The 12,222-nt window shown below is 49.0% G+C and overlaps 1 protein-coding gene and 1 long non-coding RNA gene across 3 annotated transcripts in view; both read right to left on the reverse strand.

Moving 5' to 3' along the window:
• Positions 1-12,222, reverse strand: part of LOC127004675 (dipeptidase 1-like) — a 180,642-nt gene that overhangs the window by 60,720 nt on the left and 107,700 nt on the right. The window contains exons 4-5 of the mRNA XM_050872763.1: positions 8,103-8,273; positions 4,551-4,570 (exon numbers count right to left, since the gene is read on the reverse strand). Of these exons, the coding sequence (XP_050728720.1) occupies positions 4,551-4,570; positions 8,103-8,273 (191 nt within the window). The remainder of the gene's footprint in view (positions 1-4,550; positions 4,571-8,102; positions 8,274-12,222) is intronic.
• LOC127004676 (uncharacterized) lies at positions 6,577-7,364 on the reverse strand. Of its 2 annotated transcripts, none has more exons than XR_007757916.1 (3): positions 7,324-7,364; positions 7,124-7,203; positions 6,577-6,723 (listed from the first exon to the last, which is right to left on the reverse strand). It is a non-coding gene; the product is annotated as an uncharacterized LOC127004676 (long non-coding RNA). The 2 variants fall into 2 exon arrangements; XR_007757917.1 differs by having other exon boundaries at positions 7,084-7,203; positions 7,324-7,359.

Consider the following 12,222-nt stretch of genomic DNA (forward strand, 5'->3'; position numbering starts at 1 on the left):
ACAGTAGAATTGAGTAAATAAGAGAAGAGAGAGAGAGAGAGAGAGAGAGAAGAGAGAAGAGAGAGAGAGAGAGAGAGAGAGAGAGAGAGAGAGAGAGAGAGAGAGAGAGAATGAGAGAAGAGAGAGAGGGTAACAGAAGGGAAGATAAGATAATGGAGATAGAGAGAGAGAGAGAGAGAGAGAGAGAGAGAGAGAGAGAGAGAGAGAGAGAGAGAGAGAGAGAGAGAGAGAGAGAGAGAGAGAGAGAGAGAGAGAGAGAGAGAGAGAGAGAGAGAGAGAGAGAGAGGAAGGGCTACGTAGCATGGCGTGGTGTGGCGTGACATGGTACGGGGCTGTGAGCTTCGAGGAAGACATTTACTTATCCTTATGCGACCGTCTGAGTCTCATATCACGGCGGTAAGTCAGTGGCGCAGGACGGGCGAAGGGTCTCACGTATTGGGAAGGTAGAGAGAGAGAGGCAGGAGACGGGTTGGGGCAGGAGATTGTGGGATAGCGAGGTGGGGGAAGAAGGGAGACGAGGGTGAGATTTTGGAGGGGAAGAAAGGGTCGGGAGGGGCAGGGAAAGGGGTGAGGAGTGAATATCAGGAAGGGGAGAGAGGGGTGAAGGAAAGGGGTGACGATTGGGAGGGGCAGAGTAGTGGGAGGATAAGGAGGGGAAGAGAGGAGAGAGAGGGGTGTGTGAAGGTCGGAAGGGGCAGAGAGAGGGGTGAGGAATGATTATCAGGAGGGGAAGAGAGGGGTGAAAGTAAGGGGTGACGTGTGGGAGGGGTATAGTATAGGGGGTGGGGATCAGAAGGGGAAGAAGGGGTGAGAGAGGGGTGAGTGAGGGTCGGGAAAGGCACAGAGAGAGGGGTGAGTGAGGAGTGCAGAACGGGAGGGTGAGAGAGGGGTATATGAGGTCGGGAGGGCACATGAGGTATCAAAAATCCAGGCCGCGTCGCTCACAGGCTGAAAATTCGCGAGGCGTCGACGGGAACGGCGGGACATTGTGCAACTTTTCACCCGACGAGGAAAGTCTCTGGAAATGGCACGGTGCTGGCGGTGGCGGTGGTGATGGTGGTGGTGGTGGCGTGGGCCGAGGGTAAAGGAAGCGTCGGGAGCCATGCAGGGAAGGCCGAGCAGTGCCACAAGGGGTCTGAATGCTCGTACATCGGTGCCCTGCTATACAAAGGTGATCCTATATACTGAAGGGTACGACTGACCTCCTCTGTGGGTGTTTGGTTTTGATCATGTGGCCAACTTGTGTGTAGCGTCGGGAGCCATGCAGGGAAGGCCGAGCAGTGCCACAAGGGGTCTGAATACTCGTACATCGGCGCCCTGCTATACAAAGGTGATCCTCTATACTGAATTTAAGGGTACGATTGACCTCCTCTGTGGGTGTTTGTTTTGATCATGTGGCCAACTTGTGTGTAGCGGGTCAGTGATAAAAGATAAATGAAAAATGATAAATATAAATAAAATAAAAAGTATACAAGCAATAGAATGATTAATGAAAGGGAAATAGTTAAATGGTACTGATTAAATATATTTCTAAGGGGTTTTGAGTCTTCTTTTTGATAATTGCTTAAGTCTCCCTGCCATCCCTCCTTCCTTTGATCCTTACCTCCATTTCTCCTTCTCTCCTCCTCTTATTTCCCTCCCTCCAGCTCTTCTCCTCTCTCCTTTCCTTCCTCCCTTCCTCTCCTCTCTCACTAATTTCCTTCCACACCTTTCTGTCTCTCTCTCCCTTCCTCCTTCTCCTTCCTCTCCTTTCTCCTTCTATCTTGTTCTCTCTCTCTCTCTCTCTCTCTCTCTCTCTCTCTCTCTCTCTCTCTCTCTCTCTCTCTTCCATTTTTATTTCCTCCTCCTGTTATCTCCTTAAATTCTTCCCTCCTTCCTTTCTGCCTCCTCCATCTCTCTTTCTTTCCTCTCTTCCTCCTCCTCCTCTTCCTCTTCCTTCTTCCTCTTGTGTACCTCTTTTTTTACCTCCTCTGTTTCTTCCCCCTCTTGAATTTTATCGCCCCTTTCTTCTTGTTCCTTCTCTTTCTCCCTCTCTTCCTTTTTATTCTCGTTTGTCTGTTATCTCCTTCGTTTCTTTCCTTCCTCCATTCGATCCACTAATCCTCCAGCTTCCTTCTGTATCCCTTCCCTTCGCGTTTCTCTCTCTCTCTCTCTCTCTCTCTCTCTCTTTCCATTTATCTTTCCTCCCCTCCTTCCTCTCCTTCGTCTCTTCCTTCCTTCCTTCCTTCCTTCCTCCCCTCTCCCTTTGCATTCCTCATTTCCGCTTCCCGTTATCTCCTTCCTCCTCCTCCTCCTCCTCCTCCTCCTCCTTCTTCTTCTTGTTCCTCCTTCTCCTTTTTCTTCTTCTTTTTCTTCTTCTTCCCCTTTTTCTTCTTCGTCTTCCTCCTTCCGTTCTTCTTTTCAAATTGCAGTATATTTTATTTTATTTTTTCTTTTATCTTCATTCTTTCTTTCTTAACTTAATTTCTTTTCTCTCTTTACGCTTCCTCCTCCTCCTCGTTTTCCTCTCCATCGACTTCAAGCACACACACACACACACACACACACACACACACACACACACACACACACACACACATATAATAGAAACTAACCAGAAAATATTATAAACAGACAGACAATGACAGGCACTTAAACACAGACAGACAGATAGACAGACAGACAGGATTCAATACCCGTCATCTACACGTTCAAAACATTCTTCTACCTTCCCCTCAGTCCCTTCCTCTCCCTCCCTTCCTTCCTCCCTCCTCTCCCCTACCCCTTCCCCTCCCCTTTGGTTCCTCGCTCTCCTCCTCTCTTCTCTCCCCTCTCTTTCCTTCCTTCCCTGCCTTCCTCCCCTAACCCATTCCCTTCTTTCCTCTCCCCTAACCCTATCCTTTCCATCCTTTCCTTCCTCCGTTTCACACACCCTTCCCTTCCACAGTCCCCTACCCCTTCTCCTTTCCTCTCCTCCCTTCCCTTTCTCTTCATCCTTCCTCCCTTCCTTCTCCTTCCCTCCCTCCCCTCCTGGACGCCGATCCATCACATGAACTTTATATTGATGAGGAAATATTGGAGGGGGAGAGTGGAGGCGGCCTTGGGTGGCTGGAGACAGAGGCGGGAGATAGCTCTGGTCAGGTCTCCCATCTCTCTCTCTCTCTCTCTCTCTCTCTCTCTCTCTCTCTCTCTCTCTCTCTCTCTCTCTCTCTCTCTCTCTCTCTCTCTCTCTCTCTCTCTCTCTCTCTCTCTCTCTCTTCAGCCATACATGTCAGAAGAGAGGGCGAAGGAGGAAGTGAGTGAGTGAGTGAGTGAGTGAGAAGCAGTGATGCAGAAGAAAGAGAGATAAAAGAGGAGGGAAGAAGGGGAGATAGAGGAAGCGAAAGAGGGAAGAGAGGAAACAAGAGAGTAAATAATTGTGTGATAGTGTCTTGAAATGTGTGTGTGTGTGTTTGGGGAGAGAGAGAGAGAGAGAGAGAGAGAGAGAGAGAGAGAGAGAGAGAGAGAGAGAGAGAGAGAGAGAGAGAGAGAGAGAGAGAGAGAGAGAGAGAGAGAGAGAGAGAGAGAGAGAGAGAGAGAGAGAGAGAGAGAGAGAGAGAGAGAGAGAGAGAATTAAAAAGAGAGCGAAGTGAGAAAAAGAGAGAGAAAGACAGAAAGAAAGAGGAAGAAAGAAAAAAGAAAGAAAAAAGATAGATAGAAAGATAGAGATAGATAAGATAGATCACTTTGGTAATCACATAAGAAAAGAAAAAAAAAATAGCCCAAATTTTTACCGTCTCCTTCTCTGTCTGTCTATCTGTCTGTCTGTCCATCTGTCTGTCTAACTAATACTCTTCCAATAAGGCAAACATTTTAACATTCACTATGACATTCACATAAAAAAAACTACAACAAAATATATGACCCAGAGTTATCAGATACAGTTTTCCAATAATTCTATGGTGTGGTCATTCGGTTGCGTGGTTTTTAGAGAACACAAATATATCAGGACTTTACAAGGGAGATAAAAAAAATGTGTGTGTGTGTGTGTGTGTGTGTGTGTGTGTGTGTGTGTGTGTGTGTGTGTGTGTGTGTGTGTGTGTGTGAAGGATTAGTGGGATAGGGGTGATCAGAGGGAGGGAAGGGAGGGAGGGAAGGAGGGGGAAATGGAGAGAGTTGGTGGGATAGTAATGATGGGAGGTTGGATAGGGAAGGAAGGGAAGGGAGGAGAAAGGGAAGGGAAGGGAGGGAGGGAGGAAGGGAAGGAGGGAAAGAGGGGGAAATAGAGTTGGGGGTAAAAGTGATGGGGGTTGGATAGGGAAGGAAGGGAAGGGAGGGGAAGGGAAGGGAAGGGAGGAGAAGGGAGGGAGGAAGGGAGGGAGGGATAAAGGGGGAAAAGGGAGAGTTGTGGGAATAAGAGTGATGGGGGGCTGGATAGGGAAGGAAGGGAAGGAAGGGGGAAGGGAGGGAGAGGGAGAGGGAGTTAAGGGGGAAGGGAGGGAATTGTGTGCCGCCTCGCTCGGGAGAAATCAAGACGAACGACCACTCAGGAATGACCTTTGGGAATATACTACACACACACACACACACACACACACACACACACGGAACACTCGTTGGCATAGTGCTCTGTTCACACACTTAACTGTTTGCTTGTGGTTTGTTTGTTACGTACCTAACACCATCAACTGTCTTCTGTTTGTTTATTCTTGTATTCTGTTTGTTACCTAAGCCTGAAATTCTCTCCTGTTTGTTTCCTGTATTGTGCGCTGTTTGTTACCTAGACCTTCAATTCCCTTATGTTTGTTTATTGAGTTTTGTTTGTTACCGAAAATTTTTACTCCTGTTTGTTTGCTATTGTATTCTGTTTGTTACTAAAGCCTGAAATGTTCTCCTGTTTACTGTATAGTGCGTTGTTTGTTACCTAGACCTTCAATTCCCTTCTGTTTGTTTATTGTGTTCTGTTTGTTACCGAAAAATTTGACTCCTGTTTGTTTGCTATTGTATTCTGTTTGTTACTAAATCCTGAAATGTTCTCCTGTTTACTGTATAGTGCGCTGTTTGTTACCTAGACCTTCAATTCCCTTCTGTTTGTTTATTGTGTTCTGTTCTGTTTGCTGCCTGTTTAACGGTCTGTTTTTATCTGTTTTGTTGTCTGTTTTCTTGATTGTTTACTTGGTGTCTGCTTCTGTCGTCTGTTTTAGCTCTGTTTGTTTTCCTGTTTATCCTCAAAAGACAACACCAACTCTGTTTAGTGATTCCTTGACAAACAAACACTTGACATCACTGGAGCAAACAGGTCGTATGTTTTTAGCAGCTGATTGACGCGATCCCTCCCTCCCGCGCCCCCCCCCCAAAAAAAAATAAGTGAAAAATACCGCTGAAAAAAAGGCACTCACTAAAAATATTCCATCATCAACAACAACTCATGTGATTTTTCCTCGCAAATGTTTCACGTTTAAGCGGGTTGAAGCGCGAGGAGGAGGAGGAGGAGGAGGGGGGGGGGTGAAAAAGAGGAAAAGGAGGAGGAGGAAGAGGAGGGTGAAAAAGAGGAGGAGGAGGAGGAGGAGGAGGAGTGTAAGAACGAGGATGATGATGATGAGGAGGAAGAGGAGGAGGAGGACAGTGAGAAATAGGAGGAGGAAGAGGAGAATGAAAAAGACGAGAAGGAGGAGGAGGAGGAGGAGGAGGGCTGTTGACGCGGTGGCCGACACATAAAAAAAAAAAAAAAAACATACCATAAAAAAACATGTCCCTAAAGGTCTTTGATGGCACAGCGCACGTCCGCGTAATACATATTTCCACGACATCAAAGCCTACGTAATATATTTGCCCCGGACATCAAGCCACCGTCAAAGCCTCACTAATGTACAGGTATTCCCAGCAGCGCTAGTGACCGCCCGCTATAGGCCCTTCCCCTCCCTTCGCTCCCTTCTCTGCCACTCTCGACCGAAGGCTAAATCAAAGCAGAGCAGAGAAGAGCAGACAAGGCCGAGCTGTGCCACCTAGATTATATGATTTTGATCGCGTGGCGTGGATTTCCCTCGAACCTTTAATTCAGGCCATTTCCTCTGCTTTAAATTTATATTCTCGTCAATGTTTCTGGATGCCCTTTAAAGTGTTTTCGAGTTCCCTTTATTTGGGATTATAGTGACTTCGGCTATGATCCCAAGCTGTCCCTTCCTCTCTCGGCCATTCCTTTCACCCATATCCCAAGCTGTCCCTTCCTCGGTCATTCCCTTCACCCATATCCCAAGCTGTCCCTTCCTCGGTCATTCCCTTCACCCATATCCCAAGCTGTCCCTTCCTCGGCCATTCCCTTCACCCATATCCCAAGCTGTCCCTTCCTCGGCCATTCCCTTCACCCATATCCCAAGCTGTCCCTTCCTCGGCCATTCCCTTCACCCATATCCCAAGCTGTCCCTTCCTCGGCCATTCCCTTCACCCATATCCCAAGCTGTCCCTTCCTCGGCCATTCCCTTCACCCATATCACAAGCTGTCCCTTCCTCGGCCATTCCCTTCACCCATATCCCAAGCTGTCCCTTCCTCGGCCATTCCCTTCACCCATATCCCAAGCTGTCCCTTCCTCGGCCATTCCCTTCACCTATATCACAAGCTGTCCCTTCCTCGGCCATTCCCTTCACCCATATCCCAAGCTGTCCCTTCCTCGGCCATTCCCTTCACCTATATCACAAGCTGTCCCTTCCTCGGCCATTCCCTTCACCCATATCACAAGCTGTCCCTTCCTCGGCCATTCCCTTCACCTATATCACAAGCTGTCCCTTCCTCGGCCATTCCCTTCACCTATATCACAAGCTGTCCCTTCCTCGGCCATTCCCTTCACCTATATCACAAGCTGTCCCTTCCTCGGCCATTCCCTTCACCTATATCCCAAGCTGTCCCTTCCTCGGCCATTCCCTTCACCCATATCCCAAGCTGTCCCTTCCTCGGCCATTCCCTTCACCCATATCCCAAGCTGTCCCTTCCTCGGCCATTCCCTTCACCTATATCACAAGCTGTCCCTTCCTCGGCCATTCCCTTCACCTATATCCCAAGCTGTCCCTTCCTCGGCCATTCCCTTCACCCATATCCCAAGCTGTCCCTTCCTCGGCCATTCCCTTCACCTATATCACAAGCTGTCCCTTCCTCGGCCATTCCCTTCACCCATATCACAAGCTGTCCCTTCCTCGGCCATTCCCTTCACCCATATCCCAAGCTGTCCCTTCCTCGGCCATTCCCTTCACCTATATCACAAGCTGTCCCTTCCTCGGCCATTCCCTTCACCCATATCCCAAGCTGTCCCTTCCTCGGCCATTCCCTTCACCTATATCACAAGCTGTCCCTTCCTCGGCCATTCCCTTCACCCATATCACAAGCTGTCCCTTCCTCGGCCATTCCCTTCACCTATATCCCAAGCTGTCCCTTCCTCGGCCATTCCCTTCACCTATATCCTGGCTGTCCCTTCCTCGGCCATTCCCTTCACCTATATCACAAGCTGTCCCTTCCTCGGCCATTCCCTTCACCCATATCCCAAGCTGTCCCTTCCTCGGCCATTCCCTTCACCTATATCACAAGCTGTCCCTTCCTATCTATAACAAAGAACTCTGGGTTATTCAAAAGTGCATACACTTGAGAGGAAGAACCAAACTGATAACTTTCTGAAATAGCTGCCTGCATATCTTGAGAGGAGATGGAGGAGGAGGAGGAGGAGGAGGAAGAGGAGGATAAGAAGGAGGAGGAGGAGAAATTGGAGGAGAGTAGGAGGAGGAAAAGGAAAAAGTGGATAATGATAAAAAGGAGATGAATGAGGAAGAGGAAGAGGAGGAAGAGGAGAGGGCCAGGAGGAAAAGGAGAGGGAGGAAGAAGACGAGGGAGAGGAGATAGAAAAGGAGGAGGGGAACGGATTAGACTAACGACAAGAACGAGAATGAGAAGAAGAAAGAGGAGGAGGAAGAGGAGGAGGAGGAGGGCAAGGACAAGACCAGGAACAAAGAAGAGGAGGAGGAGAAGGAGAATTGAATAAGACAAATCTATATCCAGCACTGTTCCTTCCTCTTCCCCTTCTCTTCCCCCTCTTCCCCTTCTCTCCCCCCTCTTCCCCTTCTCTCCCCCCTCTTCCTCAGGCATCCATTACACACAACACAAGCCGGAACTTACCTGAGCGGCCACCTGTCCCTTCCTGAGCCTTGGCAGGTCGGTGTGGGAGAAGGCTGAGTTTCGCCACGGCTTCTCCTTGGACAGGTCGCTGGACAGGTTGAAGGAGTGGAGCTTGTTGTGCAGGAACTTGCGGATGTTCCACGCCAGGTCGTTGTGGCTGCGGCAGAAGGAGGAATGGGATGCTGTTAGAGGTAATTGTGGTTGTCAGAGGTAATGTTTGGTTTGTTGATATAGATTTTTTTTTGACAGTAAAGGAAGCAGCTCAAAGGCAATAATACATGGAAACAGAAAAGTCCGCCAATCACTGCTCCTATAAACAGAAGCATAGATGAGTGTCCAAGAGAAAGGTCAGTTTCGGGAGGGGAGGTGTCTGGATACTTCTCTCTTAATCAAAGGAGGTCAAGTCGTAGGCAGGAGGAAATACAGACGAAGGAAGGGTGTTTCAGAGTTTACCGGTGAAACAAGGGATGAAAGAGTGAAGATGCTGGTTAACTCTTGCACAAGGGATTTGGACAGTATAAGGATGAGGTAGAGTAGAAAGATAAAATAGGTAAATAGAAAGATAGATAGAAGGACCAATACACACGACTCCTGAGGTATGAAATTTTACTACTTCTGTGAGTGATAATTATGATATAATTATAAAGTCTCCCAGAACTGTCCATTTCGTGATTGTTGGGTCCGTAAGTATCCCCAACACCCACTCCATTTTCTGGCCTCCTACCTATCCCTCTCTGCCCTGGAGGAAGGAGGGATGGAAGGCCCGGGAGCCGCGCCGCTGTACTGTCAAATGGAGTCAGTTTTGTCAGTCTCGGCCGGTCTCCTACCTCCATTTTCTGTGACCGTGACGTCACGTCTCCCTCCGCCTGCCACACGCGTGGTCGTTTGTGGGGAAGAGTCTCTGATGGGAAGACCTCTCGAATCTATTGGTCCAGGCTTTATCCAGATGCAGGAAAAGGTGAACATCGAGCAGAGTGAGTCCTCGGGAGACGGCCAGGGGCTCCCAGCACAGTCATGTGTGCCGTGACGTGACACCTCAGGGATACTCTCGCCGTCCCGGGAGGTGCTGCCGCCTACAGACAAACACGAGTCAGCGGGGCGTGTAGGTGCCAACCAACATCAGAATTTTAATTTTCTCTTAACTTCACGGGGCAGAGCGGTGACTTGGCTCTTTGTCTGGCCGCTGTGCTCATTCCCTTACACAGACAGTTGTCCCAGACGTAATGAAGGGCACGCAGGGCGTACGGGCAGCCTTCGTTCCCCCAGAGGATGGCCCGATATTGGAGGCCGAGCTTTTCTTCATCTTGTCACGTCTTCATCACTGTTTGTGGAGCTTTCTTGCTCAGGCAAGCTTTGACAAGCGTCCAAGTAGTGTTGTACAAGTAATGCAGCAGCACAGGAGTGAGTATGGAGGCCGTGGAGGCAGGGGCTGCAGGCCTCGGGGCAGAGCAAGGCTCGATGGGCACAAAATTGACACCGCCGCCTGCTGGGTGTGGGCGCGGTGCCCCGTGAACACAGCCACGTGGGCACCTTGCATAACCTTTTTGGCAGATTTTTTCCAGTAAAGGGAGCAGTTAAAAAGCAAAAACAAACGAAAACAAAAATTATAAAAACTGCCACGTGGGCATCTTACACTACCTTGACAGATGGTGTGTGCTTGATAATGGGACATGTGAAAGTGTGTGTGTGTGTGTGTGTGTGTGTGTGTGTGTGTGTGTGTGTGTAAGATGGCCTGAGAGTGAATCAAATAGTAACATTAATAATTATTTATCACTTCCAAGCGCCGACGTGAGTCTCGCCAGGGGATGGATGCTTGCAGCTTAAGTCAGTCTCAAGAAGGCGTTTGAATCAGTGCATCGCGAGGCAGCTCCTCTGGGATCTTCTACGACTCCGCGGGGTTCCTTCATAAATCGATATATAAATTAAATAAACAGAGAAAAAAGATGAATCGTACACACCAGTGCTCAACCAACACATCCATTGTTTTCCTGCCGACCATCCCTACGACTCACCCGTCCACCCATCCACTACCCATCCATCTCTATTCAATTATCCGCCGTAAATTCATTCCCTCCGCCCTTTTTCCACCATCCGTCTATAGTTTATCCAGTTATCCTCCACAAAACACGCCCGCACTCCCTTCTCCCTTCCGTCCACACATCCATCTACATTAACCTAAACACTGTCGGTTCGTTTGTTTAATAAGGAGAGAGGGAGAGGAAGGAGAGGTAGGGAGGATATGGGACGAAGGGAGAGATGGGGAGGAGAGGGGAGGGAAGAGAGAGAGAAGGTAAAGGGAGAGGAAGGAAAGGTGGGGAGGAAAGGGAGAGGGGAGGAAAGGGAAAGCAAGGAAGAGGTGGGGAGGAGAGGGCGGGAAAGGGAGAGTAGGGTGGGAGAGGAGAGGGAAAGAGAAAGGAGAATGGATAAAGAGGAAGAGAGGGGGACGAGGGGAATGGAGGGGAAGAGGAAGGGGGATTGGCCGGTCCACAAGTGTTTCCTAATTGAGTTTAATAAGCCAAGGACTGTTTGCTGGACCCTCGAGACTGTTTCCGGGACCTTCGGAGCTCGCCTAAGGTCCAAGGAGGGAGGTAGGACTGAATTAACATCGTCTAATCTTGTTATGTAATCTCCTCTTTCCTGCTCTTCTTCCTCTTCCTCCTCTTCCCTTCTTCCTTTCCCTTCCTCATCTGTTATTCCCTCTTTCTTGTTTGTCTTCTTCTCTCCCTCTCCTTCCCTTCCTCCTTTTTTCTTTCTCTCTCCCTCTCTTCGCCCTGCTTTCCCATCTCTTACTTTCCCTTCCTCTCTTCCTCTCTCCCTTTCCTTGTCCACCTTTCCCATCTCTTTCTTCCCCTTCCTCTCTCTTCGTTCTCCTTCCCCCATATCTCTCTGCGCTTCCTTCTTCCTTACACCTCTTCCTTTCTCCTTTATCTTCCTTATCCAATCCATATCTTCCATCACGGTCAAAAAACTACCCTAGGAAAGGCCCACAACTCCTACGAAAGCCATATCCAATGTGTGTGTGTGTGTGTGGTTAGGCGATGAAATGTTTAAGAGTATGACCTTAAAACACTCTGCCGTCCACCAACCGTCGACTTTCTTTAACTGGAGTGCCGTGGAGACGAACATTCTGCCGCGTACCAACCGTCGACTTCCTCTGGCCTCCCGGCATTTCGAAGGAGTCCTAATTAATTGCCGCCGTAAAAGTAATTGACTTGTTTACCTCCTTTTGCCTCGACTCGCTTCTGCAACCTGCCCTCCGTCCGTGTGTGTGTGTGTGTGTGTGTGTGTGTGTGTGTGTGTGTGTGTGTGACTATTGCCTCTCCCTACTCCTCCTCCTCCTGTTGCTCGTCTCCTTCCCTACCTGTCTGTTTTTCTCCTCTCTTTCTTGCTCTTCTTCCTCTCTCCTGTTCGTCATTTTTTCTACCTGTTTCTGCGTTCCTTTACTCGTTCTTCTTCCTCTTTCCCTTTCCTCGCCTTCCTATCTAACTCTTACTCATCTCCTTTCCCTGTGTTGTTCCTCTCTTCCTCAACTTTCTCTCCTTTCCTGTCTCTTACTCCTCTCGCTTTCCCGCTCTTCTTTCTCTCTCTCCTCTGCTCGATTTTTACTTCCAATCTCTTCTTTCGCTCCATTTTATCCTCTTTTTCCTCTATCCTCTCCTCACTCCTATTCTTTACCTCTTTTCTAGACCTCTGTTACTCTGTTTCTGTTGTCTCTTCCCCTTCTTCCTCCTCTCTCCTCCATTCAACCTCCTTCCCCTTCCCTTCTCTCTCCTCTGTTACTCCGCCCCTGTTCTCTCTTCCTTTCCCACCTTCCTCCTCTCTCCTTTATTCAACCTCCTTCCCCTTCCCTTCTCTCTCCTCTGTTACTCCGCCCCTGTTATCTCTTCCTTTCTCCTTCCTCCTCTCTCCTCCATTCAACCTCCTTCCCCTTCCCTTCTCTCACGCACTCAAGCCCATCCTGGAACCGAGCCAAAACTCTTAAGGAGACAAAAGTAGAAAGGGATAATAGAGCGATCATCACCACCTCCCTCGTGCGTCACAGTCACGGGGCGAGGGCGATGACTGGGCCTGAGTGATCGCCCCTCATCGCCATGCTCGCCTCGCCA

This window comes from Eriocheir sinensis, chromosome 28 (genome assembly GCF_024679095.1).
Source record: "Eriocheir sinensis breed Jianghai 21 chromosome 28, ASM2467909v1, whole genome shotgun sequence".
Classification (NCBI taxonomy): domain Eukaryota; kingdom Metazoa; phylum Arthropoda; class Malacostraca; order Decapoda; family Varunidae; genus Eriocheir; species Eriocheir sinensis.